Source organism: Argentina silus, assembly GCF_951799395.1.
Source record: "Argentina silus genome assembly, chromosome: 2".
In the NCBI taxonomy this organism is placed as follows: domain Eukaryota; kingdom Metazoa; phylum Chordata; class Actinopteri; order Argentiniformes; family Argentinidae; genus Argentina; species Argentina silus.
In genome coordinates, this window is record NC_139656.1 from 845,403 (window position 1) to 871,351 (window position 25,949).

Genomic DNA, 25,949 nt, shown 5'->3' on the forward strand with positions numbered 1-25,949 from the left:
CTAGCTAAGTGCCAGCTAGCTGACATAGTAATCTTCACCTTTCAGCGCCCCCTTGTGGCAGTTTTAAGTTAGTTAGCTCCGTGGATAAATGAATGGAGAAGCATGTCTGCGCTGCCTGTGCCCTGTCCTGTCCGTCTGGGCGTCGTGAGGAATGGAAGCCTACAAGCACAGCTGCTGCACCAATACACCCTAGAGAGGAACCTTCACAAGATTGAGAAGCTGCTCAAAAAAGGTCACAAAAATCTTTGAGTATTCCGTTAAATATCCATTGATCTTGACATGGTCTTGGTGAATAGGGAAAACCTTTCAGGTTGATGTAATGTTGTAGTGTGGTGTAATGTAATGTGTTGTTGTCCTCTAGGTGTGGATGTGGACTGTGTCAACAACCTGGGCCAGACTCCTCTGTTCTGTGCCTCTCTCCTGGGCCTGATGAGTGTCACTGAGCTGCTGCTACAGTATGGAGCTGACCCCAACCAGTAAGACTGTCCCTCAGTCCTCTCCTCTCCTCCACCCCCTCTCTCCTCTCCTCCACCCCATCTCTCCTTTCTTCTACTGCTTCTCTCTTCAACCCCCCCTCTCACCTCTCCTCTACCCCATCTCTCCTTTCTTCCACTGCTTCTCTCTTCAACCCCCCCTCTCTTCTCCTCCACACCCTCTCTCCTCTCCTCCACCCCTTCTCACCTCTCCTCCACCCCATCTCTCCTTTCTTCCACTGCTTCTCTCTTCAACCCCCCCTCTCCTCTCCTCTCCTCCACCCCCTCTCTCCTCTCCTCCACCCCTCACTCCTAGACATCAAGGCCTGCTACAGAATGATGTGTGTCATAGAAATAGTGACATTGTAAGTCTTTGAATTTCATGACATTTTGCATATATGTTTTTCAGCTCGAAGTATTTACTGGCAAACGCTCACAACAAATGAAACCACAGTTACACAAAGCCATGCATAGAACAACAGAGGACATGTTCACTGCATTGTAATCTCTGAACCCAGAATGGACTTAGTGAGAAAGTGTTTTGTAACTGTTAAGGTTATTTTTGGAGTGTGGTTGTCCCATTCTCAGTTTTTATTGGACAGAGATAGTAGAGAACGACAGGAAGGAGAGGGTATGTCAGAAGGTCATGGGTCGGATTCGAACCCATGCCAACATGGGCATATGTATGCACTGTAGGCTGTGGTGCTAGACCACTGGACCACCTCAGGCCACCATATTGATGTTTTCCCTCTGTGCTGTAGTCGCTGTGAGGATAGGAGCACCCCGGTCCACGCGGCTGTGTTCTCCTGCAACCCCTGGCTGCTGAGTGGCCTGCTGGACACCGGGGGGGACCTGAGGCTCCATGACCTCCAGGGCCGAAACCCCCAGGACTGGGCTGAGGCTGGGGCCCAGGAGCACAGCGCCAGGGTGAGGGCTTCCTCACTCCTCACTCCCACTCAGCATACAGAACAAACATGATGTGCAGTACATCATAGAATTCAAATGTTTGGTTGTTTGATTGGCTTCCCCCTCCAGATGCTGGTGTTCCTGAAGAGCTGTGTGTCCCACATGCACAGCCTGTCCCAGACCCCCCAGCCCTGGCAGCTGCGCCCCCGGACCCCCTCCTCTACCTCCTCCAAGACCCTGGTGCGCTCCCCCTCTCTCCTGGAGCTCCTCAAGTCAGGGTAAGTCACTACTGGCCTTCTCCATGACCTCTGTCAGAGCTATTGATATCCATACCTTAGATACTGGCCTATATTTTTATTTCTACAGGGGAAAACACACACTATATATACAGTTACAAACAGCACCTAAAAAAACCGGAACACAGTTAAATACAGAAATCAATACATCATATAAAACCACAATATATCAGGAGAAACAATCACATCCTTCACCAAGGAGGTCCTCAATGTACACCCTAAAATGCCCGAGAGGCACCAGAACAACCGACTGATGTTCTTTGTAGATTGTTCTAGCAGTGAGATGCACCTCATAGGGTATGATATATGATATGCAATCCCATTGAATACTGCACATTCTTTTGGATATGTTTGGTGAACCCGGTCTGTGTTGTTGCAGTGGCTCAGACCTGCATCTGAACAGAAAGATGAACACCAAGTCGTCCGCTTGCGACACGGTCCAGTGCTTTGGCTTTGGAAAGGTACGAAAGAACACGTCAGGCGGCATCCTGCTTCGTAACAGACGACACACAACTCATGGACATGTATGATGTCAGTGGAAGACTTGCTCGACCTGTGACATCACGCTGTATTTCTGGTCAGGATCTGTGGCCCTGAGGGGGGATCGTTACTCTTCCAGATTGTAAAATGGATAAACACGTTGAATACATTCCAGTTTGGAATGACAGTGTCATCTGTGTGTGTGAGTTGAACTGAGTGTGTTTTGGTGTTTTTTCCCCCCCCCCTTGCTTGGCCTAGTTGTGTATAGAGAAGCCCGGGCAGGCGCTGGGTTTGCTGGCCTCCCTGCCTGTGATCGGGGACAGTGAGTTAGGACAAGCGGACGACGAGCCTCTCCTCTTCTTCACCTGCAGCTCCTTCATCACCATGACCAAGTACGACCGCTGGAGCGGACCGAACACGGTCTTGTTCGGGTCGTGTTATCCATTGGCCTTATCAGTGATAAGTTTTGTCATTGGACAGTACTTGTGTGAACGGGCAAGAAACATCCACATATCTTTCTCTATATTCATGTGTGATTTCTGGCACCTATGTATTGTGTCAGATAAGTGTATAAATGCTTTCAGCATTGGTCTTTACTGTGTAGAATAGAGAATCCTTCATTGGTCTTTACTGTGTAGAATAGAGAATCCTTCATGGTTCTAATGGGACAGTGCCACATGGAAGCTATAGACATTCTATCTTATGAACTAAACTGCTGTGATGTTTCAGTTACAGCTGGAAGGGCTGCAGGGTCACTGTGAAGGAGCTGCAGTCTCTCTCCTCCTCACAGGGGGGCAGCAGAGAGACCTTCCTGGACCTGCTGCTCATAGAGCAGGAATACTGCAGGTGAGAAGAGCCAAATCCTATCGTTTGTTTATAAAATACCTATATAACCCAAAAATGTCACCAATAGAGACTGTTTTAAGCCCCGTTGTGGTAGACGTCCCCTCTCAGTTGTATAATTACAGGCCTTTCCTTAGCAGTTGTCCAAATTATAGTGTTTACGTGAAAGCACGCCTGCCATTTGACCGCTATTTATGCTGTCTAGTGATTTAGGGCCTTCCCCAGTAACTACTGCCTCTGTGGCATGATTATATTTCTAGGGTTTCAAAGTGTGCCTTCCTAAGGCTAAATATGTCTCGGTGGAACGGTAAAGGCAGTTGGATGAATAGCTGTTTATTTTCAAGCTGTTGGTTGAGTCACTGTTCTGTGATCAGTGACTGTTGGTTGAGAAACTTTTCTGTGATCAGTGACTGTTGGTTGAGAAACTGTTCTGTGATCAGGGACTGTTGGTTGAGAAACTGTTCTGTGATCAGTGACTGTTAGTTGAGAAACTGTTCTGTGGTCAGTGACTGTTAGTTGAAAAACTGTGGACTGACCATGTGAATGTTGGTTGTTTAAGGTCTGTCTGTAACACGTTGTGTGAATCATTTTGGAGTTAATGTCCAGTTTCCAGTGAGATGAACCCTTGTGTTGTGTTGAGGAACTGTTCCGTGAACGACTATTTAGTGTCCTAAACGTGGTGTGTGTGTGTGTGTCTGTGTGTGTGTGTGTGTAGCCATCTCTTCCACCCCCACCTGCTGCAGCTGATGGCGGTGAGCATGGGCAGTGACCTGCTGAGGGTGCGCCTGGTGTTTGAGAGGGTCCACGTAGGCTCGCTGTACAACCTGCTCCACAAGAAGGTAACGCCTCACCTCACACACACACCTGCCTGTCTCTGGCCACCCTTACACCACCTCGGTTAGATACTCACACACTTCCTTAGAATGCTCCATGGGTAGGGGACCTGAGAAATGTTGACCATCTGACCGGTCACAATGTCCCCCCCCCCCCCCTTTCCCAGCGTGCTGAGTTCCCCGTCCTGCGTGCTGAGGCCCTCCTCTCTGTGGTGCTGCAAGTGTGTGAGGCTCTGCTCTACCTGCACGGCAGGGCCCTGGTGATGCGCTCTCTCTCCTCCCACAGCGTGCTGCTCACACACCCCGGCGTGGCCAAGCTCTCCGGTCTCAGCTTCATGGTGCCCAGGTATGGAGACCCGCTCCCCACCCCCCACCCCCGACAAAAGTACCTTTCTTCACCCTATGCATTTACACAAGAAAGTAGGCACGAGAAAAGGAATACATTCCACCATACTGAGCACATCAGCCGGACTTACTCAACGACAACCTCAATCTGCCGGAACCTTAAATAACAATCGACTGTTAGAAGAATATGTTGCTCAAAAACGTATCGCATTACTCAACATCCGGATTACAACCAGGATGAGGTTTTTAAGCCGGATAAGTTTGAAGTTGACTTGTAGCACTGGGTCAGAAATACGTATGACTCAGTCATTCTGAATGATGTCATTCATATAATAATAGATGCCATTTAGCTGACGCATTTATCCGAAGCGACTTACACTGCAGTGAGTGCATACATTTCAGTATACATGGTCCCAGCGGGAATCAAACCCACAACCTAAGCGTTGTTAGCGCCATGCTCTACCAACTGAGCCACAGAGGACCACATTCATGTGTTTGTCTATGTGCTGTTCTCCACAGCGAAGGAAGCCGCCCCCACCCCCCGCCCCACCTGCCCCTGCCCCCGGGCCTCTACAACTGGGCAGCTCCGGAGGTCATCAGACGGCGGCCCTGCACGGGGAAGGCCGACCTCTACAGCCTGTGTGCTCTCATCCAGGAGCTCTACACAGGTACCCTCCTATCCCAGGTCCACCTCCCAGCACCAAAGTAGCTACAGGCTTCTTGGGGCCTGGTGGTCTAGCGGTCCAGCACCACGGCCGACAGTGCACACATATGCCCATGTCGGCATGGGTTGGAATCCGGCCCATGCCCACTCCTCCTTACTTTCCTGTCTTTATCCAATAAAACTCTATATGTGGAACCAAAACCCCACTAAATCTGTATGTACAGACCCTCTCTCACACCTATCTAGTAGATCAGTGAATACTTCGAGGAAAGGATGCATATGTGAATGGGATGTGTTTCCAGGCACAATACAAGGTAGCCTGTACCTTTGCTATGGGTCTCCCAGATGCTGTGCCGTGGGGCGATGCGGACCCTGGCTGGATCAGACAGGAGGTGGACTCTGGCCGGGCCCTGGCTCCGGACCCCCGGGTGCCCCAGCCGTACTACCCTCTGGTCAGGGTGGGTCTGCACCCCCGGGCCCAGGAACGCACACACAGCCTGCAGGACCTGCGCCTCACACTGCGCTGTGACATCAAGGTACACACGCACCGCCATCCGCTGACACACACACACACACACACACACACACACACACACACACACACACAACGACAACTTGACTTGACTTTCAATACACAATCGGTGTGTGTGTGTGTGTGTGTGTGTGTGTGTGTGTGTGTGTGTGTGTGTGTGTGTGTGTGTGTGTGTGTGTGTGTGTGTGCACGCATGCGTGTGTGTGTGTGTGTGTGTGTGTTGTAGGAGCTGTCCCAGGTGGTTAGGAGGAGAAGTGGGCTGTACACAGAGGCAGGCGGAGGTCTGAGGGCTGCAGACTGGAGTCCAGAGTCCACTCCTGTAGACACCACTGGTGAGAACACACACACACACACACACACACACACACACACACACAAACACAACCACACTCTCACACATACACACACCACTGTTACACACTCTGCTGCTTCTGTGCATCCAGGGTCCTTATTGTCAATAAAGTTATTGTATCGTATACTAAGACCGAAGAGAGAGGACACATCATGAATAATACACACATCAAAAACACCCAATGCTACATCTCTAGCATTTCCCCATGGTAGAAATGAGCCCTAAGCTACAGTGGGTGAAACATTTTTTGTCCTCCCGTCCCCTCTACTCTGTACTCTGCTCTTCTCTCCTCTCCTTACTTCTCTGGCTCAGGTCTCAAACCTGCCACACATTTGGACCCAGAGGAGGGTCCTTCAGGCCTCACTGTGGACACCAAGGTGGACCGGGAGATCCACCACCAGCTCAGCCAGCTGGACAGACTACTGGACGGAGAGACGGAGACGGAGGAGGAGGGAGAGAGAGAGAAAGGGAACAGGGGGGAAGAGGGGATGACAACAGACTCAGCAGAGTCCATTTCTCTCCACAGAGACATCTCTTTTAGGGACATTCTGCCCCTGGACAATTGGCGCATGTGTACCACGGCCCCCTCCGAACCCGAGAGCACCCAGGAGGACGAGTCCAAAGATGAGGATGACGAAGAAGAAGAGAGGATGAGGGAGAGGAGGGCCGTCCAACCGGAACGCCTGATCAAAAGCTTCTCGGAGCACATCAGCTCCATTGTGCTCAACCTCAAGGTCTCCCAGGTGCTGTTGCAGCAGTCCCAGAGCAATCTGGTCGCTGTGGAAAACGGCCGTCACCGGCGGCAACTGGAACGGGGAGGCACCGACGAGGTGGACACCGGGGGGGCGAACCACGGCAGAGACGCCGCTCTCCCCTCCTCCCCCGCCTCCCCTTCCACCTCCGCCTCCCTCCTCTCCTCCCCCTCCTCCTCCACTCTCTCGGGGTCAGCCTGCAGCACCGTGTCCCGCGCGGTAGGGCCTCCTTCGCAGTACCGCCTCCTGCCACACGGCGTCCACCTGTCAGCCAAGAGGGTGGAGGCTCAGCTCCTGAAGGGAGGGGAGTCCAGGCCGCTCAGCGCCCAGGAGCTGGCCGTGTGGCAGAGGGAGTACCCGGCCGAGGAGCACCCCGCTCTGGAGGGGCCTTGGGTGGGATACGCTGCTGTGGAGTGCCCTTCAGAGAGCAGCGGGCCGGAGGAGCTGAGCCACTACAGTTCAGCTCAGGAGGACAGCTTCGTCAACACGCAACCCAGGAACAAGCAGCAGGTAGCGCGCACGCACACACACACACACGCACACACACACACGCACACACACACACACACACACACACAGAAGCACTCTAGTGCCCCCTGCTGGCTCAAACATACATTGAAAGGAGACAGTAATAGCAATGGGCTAATTCTCACAGAGCTGCTCGTACGGGACGTAGTGCAGCGCAGTACAGTCAGTATAACTGACACCAACGTGTGTTATCACCAACGTGCGTCATCACCAACGTGTGCTATCACAAAGTCACCACTTCTGCCGTTACTGCAGGTCCTGCTGAACCGCTTGACGACAGAATAACGTCATCCTTTTGAACTGTTGTTGTTGTTGTTGTTGTTGTTCCATATGAGATGTCGACGTTTGGTTCTCAGCACGTCCCCCGGGGCGTTGACTGTTCAGAGTGAGTGAGAACCATTGCTGTTCCCCTCGGTAGGCAGGCAGAGGCAGACCCTGCAGAGAGACAGAGAGAGAGAGAGAGCAGCAGAGAGCAGACACACAGACAGAGCACCAGTCACATGACAACACAGAGGAACTGACTGACAGGTACCGCTAACCGCCCGCCCGGGCAGCGGAGGTACAAATCGGAGGACGGGCTCAATGTACCGTCTTGTAATGCATGGAATGAGGAACGGTAACGCACATGCACCCACATGCCACACCATTCAAACACAACATTCCTCATTTCATTCCATGCATGAACCCGTCCTCATTTCATTCCATGCATGAACCCGTCCTTCGATTTCTACCTCCACCAGCCTCCCCTGCTACTCCATACTAAAGTGGTGCAGGACAAAAAGCAGGTACAGATACTGACAAGCTGTATCCTCCAATGTAACGAAAGGGCCTGGACTGACCACATCAGTACCACTGCAACTACAACAGTATACCCTTGAGCAACTATTCCTGTCAGTAGGTTTTATGTACTGTAGGTTTTTTCAGAAGGTCTCAAAGCACATTTACATTACACTCTTGTGGGTCACTCCTCTTATCCACCATCACAGGGACATTTGTGTGTCACTGTAAGTGTGTGTTTGACAGTCACCCTTGGTGTGTGTGTGTGTGTGTGTGTGTGTGTGGAGAGTGTGTGTTTGACAGTCACCCTTGGTGTATGTGTGCGTTTGATTGTGTGTGTTTGACACGTTGTGTGTCCCATGCCAGGCCCTATGTGTCCTCTGAGGCGGCAACAGACTCTCTGGAGGAGGACAGTCCTACTCCCCAGCCCAGACTGCCTCAGCCCCCTGCCAAGACCAAATGGACCAGTGAGATCTCCACCAAACTGTTACCACTGAGCTCACACAACTCATTACATGACTGATACGACTGAGGTCCCTGCACCAAGACATTTTTTTTTTGGGGGGGGGGGGGTAAAGCTGTATGTGGGCCGTGGTTTTTATCCAAAAAAGTCTTCCAGGCTGAAGATTAAATGAAGAGAAAGGGTACACACACGTTTGTTCACTGAATCTAAAGACTAAGCAAGAACAAACGTTTTGTGTGTGCACCCTATCTCCTCGTTAGTACATACTGATATTACTGATACGCAAAGCCATCTGTGTTGTGTCCAGGTGAGGTGTCAGACCTGGTGGCCAGGATGACCAGTGGGCATCTGTGGCCAGCAGCAGTGGGAGCCCCTGGCAGCAGTGACAGTGAGGATATGGAGGACAGACAGGGCCAGGGGCAAGGGTTGGCACAGGGACCACCCAGACTCAGACAGGACCTCCTGGGCCGCAGTGATACCTACAGGCCCTCTCCACCTGCCTCACGTGCTCCCCAGACCCAGCCAGCAGCCGAGGAGGCCTCCCAAGGCAGCAGCTCAGAGCTGGAGCACATCTTCAAGAGCTTTGCAGGTCAGGGGGAATAAGGCCAATTTTGTTCAATGTTTGTTTTTGCTTTTTTTTGGGGGGTGGGGGGGGGGTTCGAAGTGTTCCATGTAAATGAGTGAGGTCGTAGAGTGTTCTGGAGGAGCATTAGAAGTGATCGTCACATTGTGTAACAAAAAAAAGCATAGCCAGTGATAATCTTAAATGTTATTTATTCCCCCCAAAAAAAATTCATTACCTATAGCCTACTTATAATTATTTATAATTTATAAACACTTATTCTTATTCTTCAACTTGTACTTATACTTACCCACCGATACTAATACTAATCATAAATAAATATCTGAATAATATCTGAAAAATATCTAAATTAAGTGGCTATGAATGCATAAAAAAACATACAAATATATGTACTATATTTTAAAATCTGATCTTAAACTATGTTTCTAAAATAGCTTACAAAAAGTAAATAACACTGCAGTGTAATGTTCCACACAAAAATATAATTAATTCTAAACATAAATAGATGTCCTGATTTACAGTGCATTCGGAAAGTATTCAGGTTTTTAGAAATTGTTGCTAATTTATTAAAAATAAGAAATTTAAATATCACATTTAGTATTTAGCACACACAGTATTCAGACCCTTTACTCAGTACTTTGTTGAAGCACCTTTGGCAGCGATTACAGCCTTCTTGGGTATGACGCTACAAGCTTGGCACACCTGTATTTGGGGAGTTTCTCCCATTCTTCTCTGCAGATCCTCTCAAGTTCTGTCAGGCTGGATGGGGAGCGTTGGTGCACAGCTATTTTCAGGTCAACAGAGGGCCACTCAAGGACATTCAGAGACTTCTCCCGAAGCCACTCCTACGTTGTCTTGGCTGTGTGCTTATGGTTGTTGTCCTGCTCTGGAGCAGGTTTTCATCAAGGATCTCTCTGTACTTTGCTCCGTTCATCTTTCCCTCAATCCTGACTAGTCTCCCAGTCCCCGCCACTGAAAAACATCTCCACAGCATGATGCTGCCACCACCATGCTTCACCGTAGGGATGGTATTGGTCAGGTGATGAGCGGTGCCTGGTTTCCTCCATACGTGACTACATGCTTGGCATTCAGACCAAAGAGTTCTTGGTTTCATCAGACCAGAGAACCTGACTGAACCAGTGGTCGCTGTCAGACACTTTGGGGCTCCTCCTCACTGGTAATAGGAGAGTAGAGCCCTGAAAGAGCAGTCTGAGACCTGTAGATCTGGAAGGCTTTGGAATTCAACAAGGTTTGCGCAATGAATGTAGCCAATTGTGTCTCTTTGGTGAAAAGTACACAATAAGTATATTTGGTTCCGTTTCCTGTGAAATAGAACAATCATAGATTTTGATTATGACATCACTGATGCGTGTTTTCAAAAACTTAAATGATGCAGCTTGTGTTATCATTTGAAATATTGTTTTAGCAACCACTCATTCCATCTTCATGATAATGTAATGACAATGCAAGGTGAAGAATGGATGGAATTCTGATTTTTTTTAGGTATTGTAGCGGAATTTCGACGCCCTGTGTGATGGAGGTTATATTTTTTCTGATTTCTACTGAAGTCTATACTATAAAAAAAACACTTTTTTCTCCTCTCTGAAAAAAAATATTATATCATCAGGCAATATGTGGAAGGCATATTAGTTGAAATTCGTTAAAAGGTGTGTGGAGTAGGACTGCATATATATAGGACTGAATATATAACTATCGATATTGCAGTATAAACACATGCAATATCCATACATATCGCAACAATTCATGGACACTGTACAGTACTTTAAATGACATGCGCTATTCATCTTCTGCATGCATAGACTTGTTATTGTATTCAATTCCTGTTCTTTACTTTGACACTTGTTTTCATGTCCAGTGGAAATATCAAGTGTGTTCACCTCAGTGTTTGGTAGATTGCAAGTCATATTGCTATCGCAATATCTTGCAAAAGTATGCCGATATGATATTTTGTTCATATCCTGAAGCCCTAATTGTGATGTTAGTAGAGGATAGACATATAGCTGACAGTGTGTGAATGAACTAGGACCATTATGTTCCTGTGACCAAACCACAGTGGTTAGACCATGTTGGGATTAGTAAGGTGACAGGATGTGTATGAACTTACTCAACTGTCTGCTTTGTGCTGGTCAAATATTGTAGCATAGGATGGTATACTGTATAGTGTACACTCTGTATCTGAATGTGCTGAAGTTCAGCGGAGTATTTTTGTTTTTGTTTTGTTCTGTTTAAAAAATACTATAGAAAAATGTGATGAACACACTTGTTTACTCTTGTGTCTTAAAAGCCCATACTATAAGAAGTTTCAATCAATCAATCATATGCGATACATCCACCCCTCTCTGTGTGCAGGTGTCCAGAATGACAGTGAGGAAGATGACACAGACTTCCACACAGTCAACCGCACCTTCAACATGACCTGTGGAGTGTGGGAGGGAGCCGGGCCCAGAGAGGTAGAGGACAAACACTAACTCAACTGACACAACACAACATCTTGTCAGAGTCCTGTCTTGTCTATTTGGTTCTGTATTGAAGTTTGCACAGTCAGTATTTTTGAAATGTTTCCATTTCTGTGTACAATTTCTGCAATAAAAAAAAGAAAAACATTGATCAAGTCTTATCTTTATCTTTGCTCCTAACTCAAAGCTCATGCTTTTCAGCAATGTATTTGTTAGATTGTACACTGTAGACAGTGTCTTGTGGTTCCTTGTGTTCAGGAGGAGGGGAGCTCTGAGTCCGATATCACCCAGTCTCCTGTGGAGGCTGTCAGCATGTTCTACACCCCCAACACAGAGCAGAGAAACAACCAGGTCTATAACTATCTAACACCTCATACAACCACACACAACACATCGTCCTCTGTTGGTATAGTTGAACAGTTATTTGTTAAGTTATGATGTACTACGGTGTATTCATCTCATGTCACCACATGTTGCCATCCATAACAGTACATAACTATGACAGTAGTTAGTACATGCTGTAGGCCTAGTAGTTAGTACATGCTGTAGGCCTAGTAGTTAGTACATACTGTAGGCCTAGTAGTTAGTACATGCTGTAGGCCTAGTAGTTAGTACATGCTGTAGTTAGCTCATTCAATCATTCATTTAGGATAACATGATCAAAGTGACAAACCCAGGTTGTCTTCAATGTCTTCAGATTCTAAACAGCACACAAAATCATGATTCACGTGTATACAGTGTGTGTGTGTGTGTGTGTGTGTGTGTGTGTGTGTGTGTGTGTGTGTATATATATATATATATATATATATATATATATATATATAGTAAAACGAGTGTCATTGTCTTTTCTCACCCTTTGTTTGTCCCTGTCAGAGCCCCAGCTCAGAGGAGGATGTGGATGTGACTGTGGAGGTGTGCAGGCCCGGGCTCAGTGTGAGAGCAGCCCAGGAGCAGACACTGGAGGCCAGGGACAGGGGTAAGGTTGCCTATCTGGAACGCTAGTAACGCGCAGGCCACTCATTCCTTCAACCTCCGTCAGTCTGACAGCAGAAAATGACCTGTACCCACCCGGCTCAGTGTGATTCATAAAAGGCTGTGTGCGTTCGCTTAGTTATTCAGTTAGGGTGGAATCCCTTTTTTAAGGCATTTCTGCTTTATTGGGATAGATACAGTAGAGATTGACAGGAAGGATGGGTGAGAGAGTGGAGGGATGACAGGGCCCGATATTGAAGCAGGAACCTTGCAAATATGCGCTATGCGCATTAGTGTGCTACGCCACTAAGCGCCCCGAGCGTGGAATCCTAACTTCGAGACCCCCACGCATACTGCAACTCTGACATTCGTGTAAATTGTCCACCCTTCGTGAACGAAGGGGCACAGATAACCTTGTTTCATTGTTCATTTCCCCAGAATGCCAGCCTGTACATGATGAGTCAGAGCGGATGGATACTAACCCCATCGTCAGTGAGCACGGCCCTTTCCCCCTGACCAGGTAGGGAGGTATACTCTTCTATGCTCTAATACAGAATACTAACCCTGCTACATGTCATGATTATGGAATATATGACGTTTGGGATAGATGTTTGTCTCAATACACATGAACGCTCTGAGCTCCTAATAAAGCCATGTTGAGACCTGAGAGGAATGTTCTGGAGCTCTGGGAAGGGCGTGACTGTAAAGAGGAGGGTGAGTTTGTGTGTGTCTGTGAATTATGTGTGTGTGTGTGTGTGTGTGTGTGTGTGTGTGTGTGTGTGTGTGTGTGTGTGTGTGTGTGTGTGTGTGTGAGGGTGTGTCTCCAGCGGTCTACCTGACCTGGGCGAGCTGGCCGACCTCTCCAGCATCACATGCTCGCCCGCCCAGCACGAGAGGCTGCCCCCCAGCCCCCTCAACAGACGCCCCCCGCCCTGCTACAGCACCCCCCGCAGCCCCGGTATCAACACCAACCTCCACTCACACACATTTAACAACATCTACGGGCCATATACAGTGGGGGAAATAATTATTTGATCCCCTGCTGATTTTGTTAGTTTGCCCGATTACAAAGAAATGAGCGGTCTATAATTTTTATGGTACTTTTATTTTAACAAATAGACACAGAATATCAACAAAAAAAAAAGGCCAGAAAAACATATTATATAAAGTTATAAATTAATTTGCATTTGATCGAAGGAAATAAGTATTTGATCCCCAAGCAAAACATGACTTAGTACTTGGTGGAGAAACCCTTGTTGGCAAGCACAGAAGTCAGACGTTTCTTGTAGTTGGTCACCAGGTTGGCACACATCTCAGGAGGGATTTTGGTCCACTCCTCTTTACAGATCCTCTCCAAATCCTGAAGGTTTCAAGGCTTTTGCTTGGCAACTCGAAGCTTCAGCCCCCTCCACAAATTTTCGATAGGATTAAGGTCTGGAGACTAGCTAGGCCACTCCATGACCTTAGTGTGCTTCTTCTTGAGCCACTCCTTTGTTGCCTTGGCCGTATGTTTTGGGTCATTGTCATGCTGGAAGACCCATCCACGACTCATCCTCAGTGCTCTGGCTGAGGGAAGGAGGTTCTCGTCCAAGATCTTACGGTACATGGCCCCGTCCATTGGCCCCTCAATGCAGTGAAGTCGTCCTGTACCCTTAGCAGAGAAACAACCCCAAAGCATAATGTTTCCACCTCCGTGTTTGATGGTGGGGATGGTGTTCTTGGGATTGTAGCATTCAGCATTTCTCTCCCTCCAAACACGAAGAGTCAAATTTATGCCAAAGAGTTCAATTTTGGTCTCATCTGACCACATCACCTTCTCCCAAGCCTTCTCTGAATCATTTAAGTGTTCATTGGCAAACTTCAGATGGGCCTGTACATGTGCCTTCTTGAGCAGGGGGACCTTGCGGGCACTGCAGGATTTCAATCCGTTACGGTGTAGTGTGTTACCAATGGTTTTCTTGGTGACTGTGGTCCCAGCTGCCTTAATATCATTACCCAGCTCCTCCCGTGTAGTTCTGGGCTGATCCCTCACCCTTCTCATGATCATCCTTACCCCACGAGGCGAGATCTTGCATGGATCTCCAGGCCGAGGGCGATTGATGGTTATTTTGTATTTCTTCCATTTTCTAATAATTGCACCAGTTGTCTCCTTCTCACCAAGCTTCTTGCTGATGGTCTTGGAGCCCATTCCAGCCTTGTGCAGGTCTACAACAATTACCCTGATGTCCTTTGAATGTTCTTTGGTCTTGCCCATGGTGGTGGAGAGGTTGGAATGGAAGAGATTGATTCTATTGACAGGTGTCTTTTATACCCATAACAAGCAGAGATTAGGAGTACTTTCTTAAAGTGACAGGAGTAATCTGTGTGCCTCATGGGCATATAACCGGTCTGTATGACCCAGAATTCTTGCTGGTTTGTAGGGGATCAAATACTTATTTCCTTCGATCAAATGCAAATCAATTTATAACTTTATATAATGTGTTTTTTTCTGGACTTCTTTGTTGATATTCTGTCTCTATTTGTTAAAATAAAAGTACCATAAAAATTATAGACCGCTCATTTCTTTGTAATCAGGCAAACTAACAAAATCAGCAGGGGATCAAATAATTATTTCCCCCACTGTACGTTATAAGCCCTATGCATACCCCAACCCCACGTTCATCATTCATCACTGGTCCTTGTTTTGGTTGGTGTAGTGACAGAACCCCACCGCAGGGCCATGGGGGGCAGTGTTGAGTCCGTCCCCCCTCTGCTCTGCCTCCTGGACACTTCAGCCTGGGGCAGCAGCCGTTCCCTGCCCCCCCACACTGATGAGACCTTCGCCACCGCCAGCCTGGGAGCCAGCAGCACGGTCAGACACTATGTCGAACAGCAGTTGTATCCATTAATTACGTTAATTACGGTCGAACGGTTTCATCTGTTGACCAACAACAGATGATGACAGATAAATATGTTTTTTGGGCATTTCTGCTTTATTGGGATAGAGACAGTAGAGATTGACAAGAAGGATGGGTGAGAGAGAGGAGGGATGACATGCAAGATATGTTAATATGTAGATAAGTTTATATGTAGGTTAAACTAGGCTAATGTATTACCATTTTTATTCAACTTATTAAAGTGTCCTGACTGAAGGACGCATATTGAGGTGTTTGTTACACACACTGTCTATATGAGTAGTCACCAGGCCTCTGTTCCATCTTCTCCTCCATCTGCAGACCAACTCTCCTCCGTCTGCAGATCACTCCGTATCCAGCATGCTGCAGTCCCCCTCGAGGAGCCACTCCTCTTCCCCCGAAGAGAACGACACGCCCACCGCCGTCCTACAGTTCACCACAGCCAGCTCCGGAGAGCAGCAGACCACTGCAGGCAGCAGCCAGGAGGGAGTGGCCTCTACCTTCACTGTACCCCCCACCACCACCGAGGAGGAGGGGCACAGCCAAGACGACGAGGCCCAGAGCATGGAGTATCTCCAGGGAAAAAGAGGTACCAGGACGCTGGAAGAAGAGGAGGAAGGGGAGATGGAGGGGTCGAAGCAGAGTGGCAGTGATGACGATCAGGAATCTGAGCCTCTGGACGCCAGCCTGTCTGTTGCAGAGGAAGGTGAGGTGGTGGTAAAAGCCAATACTGCTGGGTGTAGGATGGAGAGAGGAGAAGGCATTGTGGGATTCAGAACCTGCATTTCAATAACAAACCACTGTCCTGAGTCATACTATTGAAAGGATCTGCATTGCCAAACTCCTATATGGCACAGTATGCACAGCAGGGGAGGCTGGTGGAGGTAGAAATCGGAGGACAGGCTCATTGTAATGCATGGAATGGTTGGATGGTAGGTTGTGCTCAGACATTGTTCTATTTTCCCCCACAGAGGACGAGGGGGAAGAAGAGCAGGATGAGGAGTGTGAAGAGGAAGAGTTACCTGATGAAGAGGAGTTGGAACAAGAGGATGAGGATGAGGACGAGGAGGTGACCTATGATGAAGAAGAGCTTTTAGATGGAGAGGAGGTTTCTGTGGGTAGTCTGGAGCAAGCAGAGAAAGTCCACAGTGAAGGTACTATACTTGTTTTTCCTTAGCATCATGAGAAAATAAGGTATCCCCAAACAAATTGTTCAGGGGCATTGTTGTCTAAACAGCTTGACTTAAAGGGTATTCATGTTTATTTCTAGTCAATCCACGATGCATACCGTCTCAAACTATCATCACTTCGCGTGCAGCTGCATCATAGCTATCGAAACGCGAGGTCTGTGTTTACTTCCTAAAAAAGTCTCATACCGTGTTAAAATACGTCAGATGAGAGTTTTTGCACTCCGACCCTGATCTACTACTCCAGTGGTTCCCAGAGAGCAGCAGGCGCTAGCTCTTGCGCTGTTCAACAGAAGGAACTTGGGTGGGAGGGAGAGGGGAATCTTGGGAGTTGTAGAAATTGAATCAAATGGGCAATTTGGGACATGAGGACTGATCAGGGCATTCAAAGCAAGATATATTGACTCAGAGATCGTTTTAAATGCAATTTTTTGTGAATGTGTCTATTATTGAGTAATGAAAACAACAAATCCACAAGATTACAGGGTAAAATTCCGCTTTAATTTACTTATTTGACTATTGATATTGATATTATGCCATGGACTCTTGATATTTTCACAGGACACCGATATAAAAAGTGAGCAAGAGAAATTATGAGATTTGCACCCATAGCTTGCATGAATGAGTTATGGTACATTCAGGGCCAGTTTCTCAGACACAGATAAAAAAATAAAAAACTGTCTTCAGTGGAAAAGTGTTGAAAGTATAATTTAGATAGTTGCACCTGTTACGTCCCTCATCCTGTATGTGGGTGGGTACTCCTGTCGTGCTGTGTTTCGTGTTCCCGTCTATGTCTTCTCCTCTCACTCTCACTCTCATACAGATGTCCGTCCACGATTGGCCTGTCGATTTACACACCTCAGAGTGCAACACTTGTGAATATCCCTCTATTTTCAGACAACCTTGCTGGCGCTGGTCCAGACCCAGTGGGCCAGGCAACTCCTGTGCAGCAGAGCCGGGCCAGACGGCCACCGGAGGGCCCCGACCCACTGGAGGAGACTGACAGGTACAGTAGACCAGCCACACCACCTGAGGACCACCTGAGGAGACTGACAGGTACAGTAGACCAGCCACACCACCTGAGGACCACCTGGAGGAGACTGACAAGTGCAGTAGACCAGCCACACCACCTGAGGACCACCTGGAGGAGACTGACAAGTACAGTAGACCAGCCACACCACCTGAGGACCACCTGAGGAGACTGACAGGTACAGTAGACCAGCCACACCACCTGAGGAGACTACAGGTACAGTAGACCAGCCACACCACCTGAGGACCACCTGAGGAGACTGACAGGTACAGTAGACCAGCCACACCACCTGAGGACCACCTGAGGAGACTGACAGGTACAGTAGACCAGCCACACCACCTGGAGGAGACTGACAAGTGCAGTAGACCAGCCACACCAAACATAGCCTACAGCAATGGTGGGTCCAAACCTGGTCCTGGCTAGGTTTTGTTTCAGCCCGGCATCAATCTCGCGACACCAGAATCTCCTCACTCCTCACACTTGGTTATTCTCTCAACCAGTGCATAACTTTCACAAGGTTGTCCACACCTGGGCTCAACATGTCTCCTATTGAGTCACAGGAAATGTATTTATTCATCAAGGTATAGAATGGAGAAGCATGCACATACACCTGAACAGTTTTGCACTGTATGACATATACTCAGTCCCCTCTTTTTTTTTTTTTCTCTCTCTCTCTCAGAGCTCACTCCACTCTGGATGAAGTGTTGCAGGGCATGCTCGTGGAGAAGGTGGCTGGTCACAGGGTCCTGAGGAGCCCAGGGCCCGTCACACAACCACCGTGAGTGTTGCTGAGCCCAAGACACGTTCCACAATACTAACTTAAACCTATACATGCTACAAACTCTGTGGAAGTTCACTTACAACATCATTTTGCCTGGGTGTAATTCAGATGTCATAGGGTGCAGCAATGCTCAAGGTTTAATCCCACCTGCTGCATATAAGATATGTTCCACAACACATTAGACATGATAATTCAAAGTTTAAGAGCGTACAGTATAGCCTAGAAGAGTGCTACATGTTTTGCTTAGGAAATCCAAAGCGCACATGCTTTATTTACTTTTGAGTTCATCAATATGCTATAAAATATGTATACATCCGTGGCAATATTGGGCAACAGGCAATTGTTATTAAGGCTATGTGATATTTTCATTTGTATTGACTATTGTTTATGTGAATATATAATTAATTTAGCTGAATATATAATTTCATTGCTTTTACAAGCAATACATATATAGTATTATTAGGCTGATAAGATCTCCAACACTGTGATCTGTTGATTCTCTGAAATCTTAATTCTTGCACTCAAAGGCTGCACATGAGCTCCGCTGTGAGGAATGTAGTGTAATATTATAAATATTAGGCTATATTCTGATAGTTAAGCATGCAGTAAGCTACAGCTCCAACTTGTCATCTTGGAAAACACAAAACCAATGTATCAACGGAGGTATGTGACAGTGTAGCAAAAACTTTGATTTCCCAAACCTACTCCTATATTCCCTAAATAAATCTTTGCTTGTTAAATTGGGTTTAGAAACTGTTAACTGTAAGGCCAAAATGCAGACAAATCCACAGCTTTTTAATGAATTGATTAATGACCATTCCTGTCCGTGCCAAGTTAAAACATCCAAAATGCCATGTAGCCCAGGCTAATGTTGTACACTTTTATTAGGCTACAATATTTTTACAATTACAATTGTGAAAAAAAAATATCTTGGATGTGTGCTCACTCAGGCAGCTACTGTATGCATCTTGGCATGAAACACTTTGGTTCAGGTACAGGGCAGTGGTTTATACTCGGGCGGGCCGTTAAGAAAAACTTCCAGCCCCAGGAAGTTACAGCAATTTAGCTGCCAACCTACTAGCGATGTTGCAAGTGGCCCAGTGTTTAGTTAAGTACTGCAACATCATTTTACAACATATCCCCTCTCACTGAGCCACTCCATCAGTGAACCTCTAGAGCATTCTGATATACACCTCTTCACTCTTGGAACATACTTGTGCAATTTCCACTATGGCGTGTTAGCATGGAGCTGAGTAGCCTCAGGAACGTCTCTGGTGTTTTCACCCACAATTGACCCTTGTTGTCACTGTGAACTGTGTGTGTGTGTGTGTGTGTGTGTGTGTGTGTGTGTGTGTGTGTGTGTGTGTGTGTGAATGCGTGTGTGAGTTATCTTCAAGTATGCTACTGCAGTATGTGTGTCGTCCTATGTGGCTAGGCCGAGCGTGTGTGAGCCCCAGGGGGAGGGCGAGGTGGGTGAGGACGCCGGCTGCCCTGCGGGGGACCACAACCTACCAGTTCCTGTGGCAGGGGATGACAAACTGGAGACGGCTGGTCATGGGACCTGGAGTAAGCCTCACAGGTATGAAATAATGATGCAAAACAATCATATTACACCAGTCAGCAAGAGGTTAAGGACACATTACCCTCTTGCTGTCTTAAATTGCGTTCCCTGTCACTGATTCCATGCTTACAGACAGGAGGATGTACTTAAACAGTGTTTTGTATGTGCAGAGTGATCATCCTAGAGCAAACCCCCATCAAAAGCCAAAGTGGGCCCAACCAAGTCCTAAGAGATTAAGATGCATGAAACATGGCAATGGGCATTACTGTTCATACACCTTCATGGATCTGTCACCACTGAAAAGGTATACTTTAAAGGGTTAACAAATACTGCCAGATTTGAAGGTCTTGAGTAGTTGTAGTGACACGTACTGTGTTTTGAGCTGTAATTCATTAACTTATCAATTTTGTCTTGATAGCTTTCTCAATGAAAACATGATCTTACTGTTGACATTCTTAATATCTTTCAGTGTTGTCATAATTCTTTTGTTCTGTAAATCTATTTGAAGTTCCATTTCTTTGTGTTGGCATGAAGCTGCTCAAGGCCATTTGAGCCCATTTAGAGTGTAATAGAAAGAAACAGTCAATTTGTTAACATCATACTGATGATTATTAATGCTGTCTGTTGTCAGTGATGTATTCACTTTGATCTGCCATGATATCTTTACATGACTGCCTAACAACTGCTATTTCAATGGTAAGATTCTCTAATACCAAGGAAACCTCAAAATGAGATCTCTATTTAAATGTTCATTAGTAACAATTTTATCACCATTTTAAACTTTTAGTAATTTATAAGGTTCCTGCAAATTCTGAAACTGTCATTGATTGTTCTACCCTCACCAGATACTTGAAAAGTGTTAGACTTAAGTCCAGTATTACATGAAAAATACATTTCGCACTCCTTGTTCAATAAACTGTTCATAAACCTCTTGATTTAGTCCATGTTGAGGCAGAGGGAATCTTTGAATTTAATTAAGGAACAGAAAATACACTCAGGACAAACCATGACATACAATATTTACACAGGTGAAATGCATTATTACACATTATCGGAGTTGGAAACCCTCACTATCAAGTATCAAACTCTGGTCTTCCACAAAAAATAGTTAATCTTTAATTTACAACATAAGGTGCATCACACAGTCCTCCACTAACAGCATCCTAGAAACCTGTTCCTGATTCCATGGTGTTATTTCCAAATATCTAGCAAGTAGCAAAGGTTACAAAGTCTTTAGCCTTTGTACACCATGGGGCTTAGGTTCCTTGTTGATCCCCATGTTCAACATGCCTACAAAAGGGACAAGTAGAGGCCGAATCTGTCGTTTGCACCACATACTGTCAGTGCTGTGTCGTTAAATAGTCTGTCGGTTGTTCTTGTTGCTGGGTCTCATAGTAGTCGAACATGCCCCTTCTTGTCCAACTCGACCAGAGAGAGGTGCTGCAGAGTCTTCAGCTTGGCATTGCTAACCTTCATGTTCATCTGCTTCATGTTTTGCAAACTGAGGGCACCACTGGAAAAAGATTGGCACAGTTAGAACCAGCAAGATCATAAAAAATTACATCGTCTGACTCATCTACCCCAGTTTAACTGTTCTGCACTAAACTCCTGCTGCTGGTGTTGACATGACACAGCTGGGCTTTTCTGTGTGAAGGGTTGTGTGTCTCAGCAGGAAGGTGACCAGTCAGACCTGTTCTTCCTGGCAGAGAAGTGCTCGTGCAGCTGCTTGTAGAAGGCGTTGAGCTCAGCTAGCTTGATGCTGGAGCGCACACTGTGAGGAACCCCTTCCAATACGTCTTCACTCAGCTCCTCAAACCCCCCGTCCCTGGAGGCTAAGGACAGAGGGAGGTCACTTTTACCCCTAGGCCCTGGAGGCTAAGGACAGAGGGAGGTCACTTTTAGCCTAAGTCCTTTTGTTCTATTGTTGCTTGGTCAGAGTTCTGTCATGAGTCTTGGTCCTTAAGAGGAATGCTGGAATGTGGCAGTCATGGGTGCATTCGGCATCAATAAACGCTCCTTTTTTGAATATGAGCCAAGTGTATTCCAATCCAACAATAGTGATTGGTTATGAAGTAAATGTAATATAGTTGTGTCAAGAAAAAGAAAAAAGGTATGCGGAAGGGAGAGTTATGGACCTAAGGTTAGCCATTACCTACATTCTGGCTGCTCTTTGGCTGAGGGCTCTGCTTTTGATGCAGGTACCTGTGAATACACAAACATCCACATATTAGCAGCCTGGTAAGAAAGACATAGCATGATTACTGTAGCAGACTTGATGTAAATGCCACATCCTTTCCCCTCTAGTTCAGAGCATCAGCAGACAGACAGACCAAGGTGACAACCTTACCTCTGCTGGGTTTTCATTGATTGTTAAACCAAGGAACTCCGCTGCACCCTGCTCGTTCTCAGACAATGGTGGAACCTACAAATAGAATATTTTCAGGATCCAAACTATAGAAGTTAACTCAAACCACATACGCTTGCAATTGCACATGATGAACATCATCCCAGTTTCAGACATTGTTGACTGCCAGCTATACGTGAGGGGGGACAACCTACCTCTACGTCAGCGGTCTGCTGTAACTGTTGTACCAGCTGCACTGTGGTGTCAAGGTGCGCTCTGATGGAGTCGATGGACTGCTTCTGCTCGGCTGCGATCCCCTCCACTTGTGTGCACAGCGCTGCGTGCCTGGCCTTGATGGCTGCCAGATTCTCTAGCAGCTTCACTGGGTTCTCCTGGGGTCACAGGCAAGGTGAGTCACATATTGATCTGAGACTGTTTGTTAGGCAGACAAAATTGAGACATCAGTCTGCATGTCAGAGGTTAGGCTTACACGTGTTCAGAGATTTGTTAGAACGCATTGCCTTAGCGGGGAGGTTCAGTGTGCTTGTTGTAGTTCCTGTGGACCTCTTTAAGTACTGAAGTGTTGAAGACATGCACTCACCTCTGCTGCACCATTCTCTGGAGCGTTGGTCAGGAAATCCAGCCTGAGCCGTTTCTCCATGTACTCCATGTCGGCTTCTGCCTTCTGGAACTGAGAGGACATGTTGCTTAATGCACTGCAACCCCTAACTACGCCTCACTGCAACCCCAACTACACCTCACAAAAACTCACTGCTATACAGAGAGAAACGCCGCTGGATTTACAGTTCAGTCGAAAACAAAAGTAAATATACAGATTGCTTTTCAAGACAAAACATTGCCTCTGAAAGGGTTTGTTTAGATGACTGGAGTGTTTCTGTGGCCCATGCATGGAGCCACCTGTGAGGCTTTACCCCAAACACTGAAACCCTATAAGCAATATTGCACTACTCTGAACAAAGTGGACAGCAGAGACAATACTGATAGGGTTCCAGGACTCAGGATCAATCCATTTTACTGTCAAAATTTAAAACACATTTCATGAGAAAATAATTAATTGAGACAGATGTCAGGGTATCAATATGGAATGATGAAATATCAAGCAATTAAACTGGCCCTGGTTGTGGGTGATGTTAAAAAGTTTTAACCAATGAAAATGCAACAATCACACCCTATGCAGCCTTTAATGTAGGCAAATATCAAACTTGTTGCCTGTACTAGTAACAGATTACTTGATTTTTATTGAGGCCAAAAAGTCCAGACTCCTCTGAAGTGTTCTTGCATTGATGAACAACTGCCAGAGGAGAAATAGTATGAGAATTACAATATTTTTACACAGCTGGTCTTGACCTGCATTAATAAGTGCAGTCTTCACAGTGCAGATTTTATATCAAACAGCACACCAACATTTTGTGTGTGTCCCCCTCGACCCTTCCTTGTGGTACATTACACATCACATAAGACATGTTTCAGTCAACCCCAGGACTTCTCAATTCTGAAATACAATGTTTTAATAACAAATAACAATGTTTTTGCTGCTTTGCTGTGTCCAAACGTGGTCTTCGCTGCTTTCAGACGCTTTGACAATACTATTGCACTGCTAGCTGTCCAATACAGTAGTGCAATGAAGTCAGAGCACCTGTAAGCAACATCTAGTTCATAGCTGTATGCTTTCACCCTATCCTTGGGAACAATCCCTGGCCAATGCCCTTTTAACATTGCACTGCTTTCATAACAGGGTCACCAGTAGTACAATATAAAAGGGGCACTGGACAGACAGAAAGCCTTCTGGGTTCCACATTTCCCTGTAAGTGTTGTTATTCCTGAGGAAGAAGACTGGAGAGAGAATTAATAGCTATTATCTACATAACTGTTCCGGACACACTAGCCATTGCGAGCAAAAAGTTTCACGAGATGTTCTCGATATGAGCCTTTGTGAAAGAGGTTTTGGTTTCACCCAGATCACAGTATTTCGTTAACTATTAATGCATGGGTAAAAATTAAATCCATGAATGTTGTCTAGTCAGTCTGCAGAGTGCAGGTATTAATTTGGGGCTAAATAGCAAATAAAAACCACCTAGATTGTCTAATCTGATCTGGCTACATGTAGCTAGGTGAGCTACTACCACAAGGTCCTCACAAACGGCTCTAATGTAATGTCCAATTATTACAGCTAGCTGCAGTTTGGATGCATTAGTGAAAACCAGTTATCTTTACTCATAACCAACAACACGGGTGTGTGTTTGAAACCGTGACAAATCTCATTTCAACATTAACGTTCAAGTACCGGGAGCGAGCGCGCGGTCTCGGGACAGACACGGCCTCTTTGCAGTCTCTCGACTCGTCCTCGTTGTGAAACGTGTGGCAAACAAGCTACGAGCTAAATAAACATTCAATACGGGCAACGTGCATGGAAAAGCGATGCTTTTAAACCATCAGTTGCTCTTCACAAAAACAACTAGGCATGGCATGTTTTCGCGGTTTTCTTCTAGGCTGATTTAATTGCGATGGGAATGGCAGAAAAAAAAATGGAATTTGGATCCTCGCGTGCAAGACCGAGGTACATTTCTATTTTCTTCACGCACCGATCATTTACACAAAGTAGCTCATTGGAGACCACAGAAAAAACAATCACCATTTGACCAACAATGTAGATTCCGTAACGATGTTTCGGGAATAAATGTCGTTTATTCAAAACACAGCTTACCATCGCCTCCAGCTTATCAACTGCTGTCTCCATGTTGAATAGTTTACATTCCTCAGGCAGCCCCGTACGCTAAATATAATGTCACTGGTTCATGTAAAGCCTGCTGTGATTGGTCAGCTGTCAGGAATAGTGGCAGCGGATTGGTCAATTGTGCGAAACCGCAGTAAGGGAAATGGGCGTTGGAAAAAGGGGGGAGTTCATAAAATGGCGTTCTGTACCCTGGTTGGTGGTTGTAATGTTGCTTTTATTGGAAGATAAGATCTTTTTTACTCGGATTCCACGTTTACTTGAGGAACAAATGTATCAATTGACAGAGCCATGGTTTGTTACATTTTACATCAATGTGTGGACGGTGGGTGGTTCCTGCCAAAAGAGGACTTGACTTTAGAACATAAATCACTTTGATAGTGATCATCATTTTTGTGATAACTGGAGTATTCATATATATGGAATAGTAACACTTATTTTACTTTACTATTTTACGCCTAAAAGAGCAACATCATTGTAGGGTCGTTGCAGTATTTTTCTTTTTATGGATCAAAGTAAGAGCAGGGTTGGGAGAACATGCCATCAGGATCATCAACGATGACCCCACCAGTGCCCCCATCAAGTCACTCACACACTCACTGACATCATAACACATATGCACACACATAATCATCCATCTGCTGTTTATATTGCTTATACTGCTTATACTGTTCATATTGTTTATACTGTTCATACTGTTCATACTGTATATTTTTTAGTACTTCTATTTATTTTATTTTATTTTTATTCTATTTTAAAACTTATTGTATTGTTGCACTACTCTGTGGCACTGTCACTTTTGCATTTCACTGTATGCATGTGACAAATAAAGAATCTTGAATCTTGAATCTTGACATTTAGAATACTCGTTCTTAGTATTTGCTCTTAAGGGATGGTGGGTATTTCGTTCTGGTGTTGCTTGGCCATTAGTGCATCTTAACCCACAAGGAAGTAATAAAGGGGACACAGGGAAAACTAAATGAACTTTGAAACACTAATAATTGTTGGCGTAGGTGCAGCCTACTGTATAGTGCAAACAAACCATCCAGGGAATATGTGGGTGATCCAAGAGGGACGTTGGACATTCAAGAAAAGTTGTTTAATGGTTGATTTCTATTAAATTA

The 25,949-nt window shown here is 46.1% G+C and overlaps 2 protein-coding genes across 2 annotated transcripts; one reads left to right on the forward strand and one right to left on the reverse strand.

Annotated features, from left to right (window-relative positions):
* Window positions 1–102: 102 nt before the first annotated feature.
* On the forward strand, window positions 103–20,623 carry tex14 (testis expressed 14, intercellular bridge forming factor; the record flags this gene model as incomplete). Its single annotated transcript, XM_083693755.1, has 28 exons — window positions 103–232; window positions 362–476; window positions 1,235–1,400; window positions 1,509–1,657; window positions 2,055–2,136; window positions 2,414–2,547; window positions 2,885–3,001; window positions 3,714–3,837; window positions 3,999–4,177; window positions 4,696–4,844; window positions 5,186–5,376; window positions 5,599–5,704; window positions 6,037–6,986; window positions 7,361–7,389; window positions 8,148–8,248; window positions 8,552–8,833; window positions 11,198–11,298; window positions 11,563–11,655; window positions 12,178–12,280; window positions 12,715–12,796; window positions 13,104–13,234; window positions 14,973–15,127; window positions 15,492–15,876; window positions 16,142–16,324; window positions 17,255–17,363; window positions 18,067–18,165; window positions 19,604–19,747; window positions 19,900–20,623. 28 exons carry the CDS (start codon window positions 103–105, stop codon window positions 19,964–19,966), a joined length of 4,656 nt encoding a protein of 1,551 aa, XP_083549881.1. The 3' UTR covers window positions 19,967–20,623.
* A 37-nt stretch (window positions 20,624–20,660) lies between these two features.
* ska2 (spindle and kinetochore associated complex subunit 2) lies at window positions 20,661–24,879 on the reverse strand. The gene is made up of 7 exons (XM_083687061.1): window positions 24,799–24,879; window positions 22,675–22,764; window positions 22,289–22,465; window positions 22,077–22,151; window positions 21,886–21,931; window positions 21,420–21,561; window positions 20,661–21,242 (listed from the first exon to the last, which is right to left on the reverse strand). The coding sequence occupies exons 1-7, from the start codon at window positions 24,829–24,831 to the stop codon at window positions 21,119–21,121; spliced, it is 687 nt and encodes a 228-aa protein (XP_083543187.1). The 5' UTR covers window positions 24,832–24,879; the 3' UTR covers window positions 20,661–21,118.
* Window positions 24,880–25,949: the final 1,070 nt, after the last annotated feature.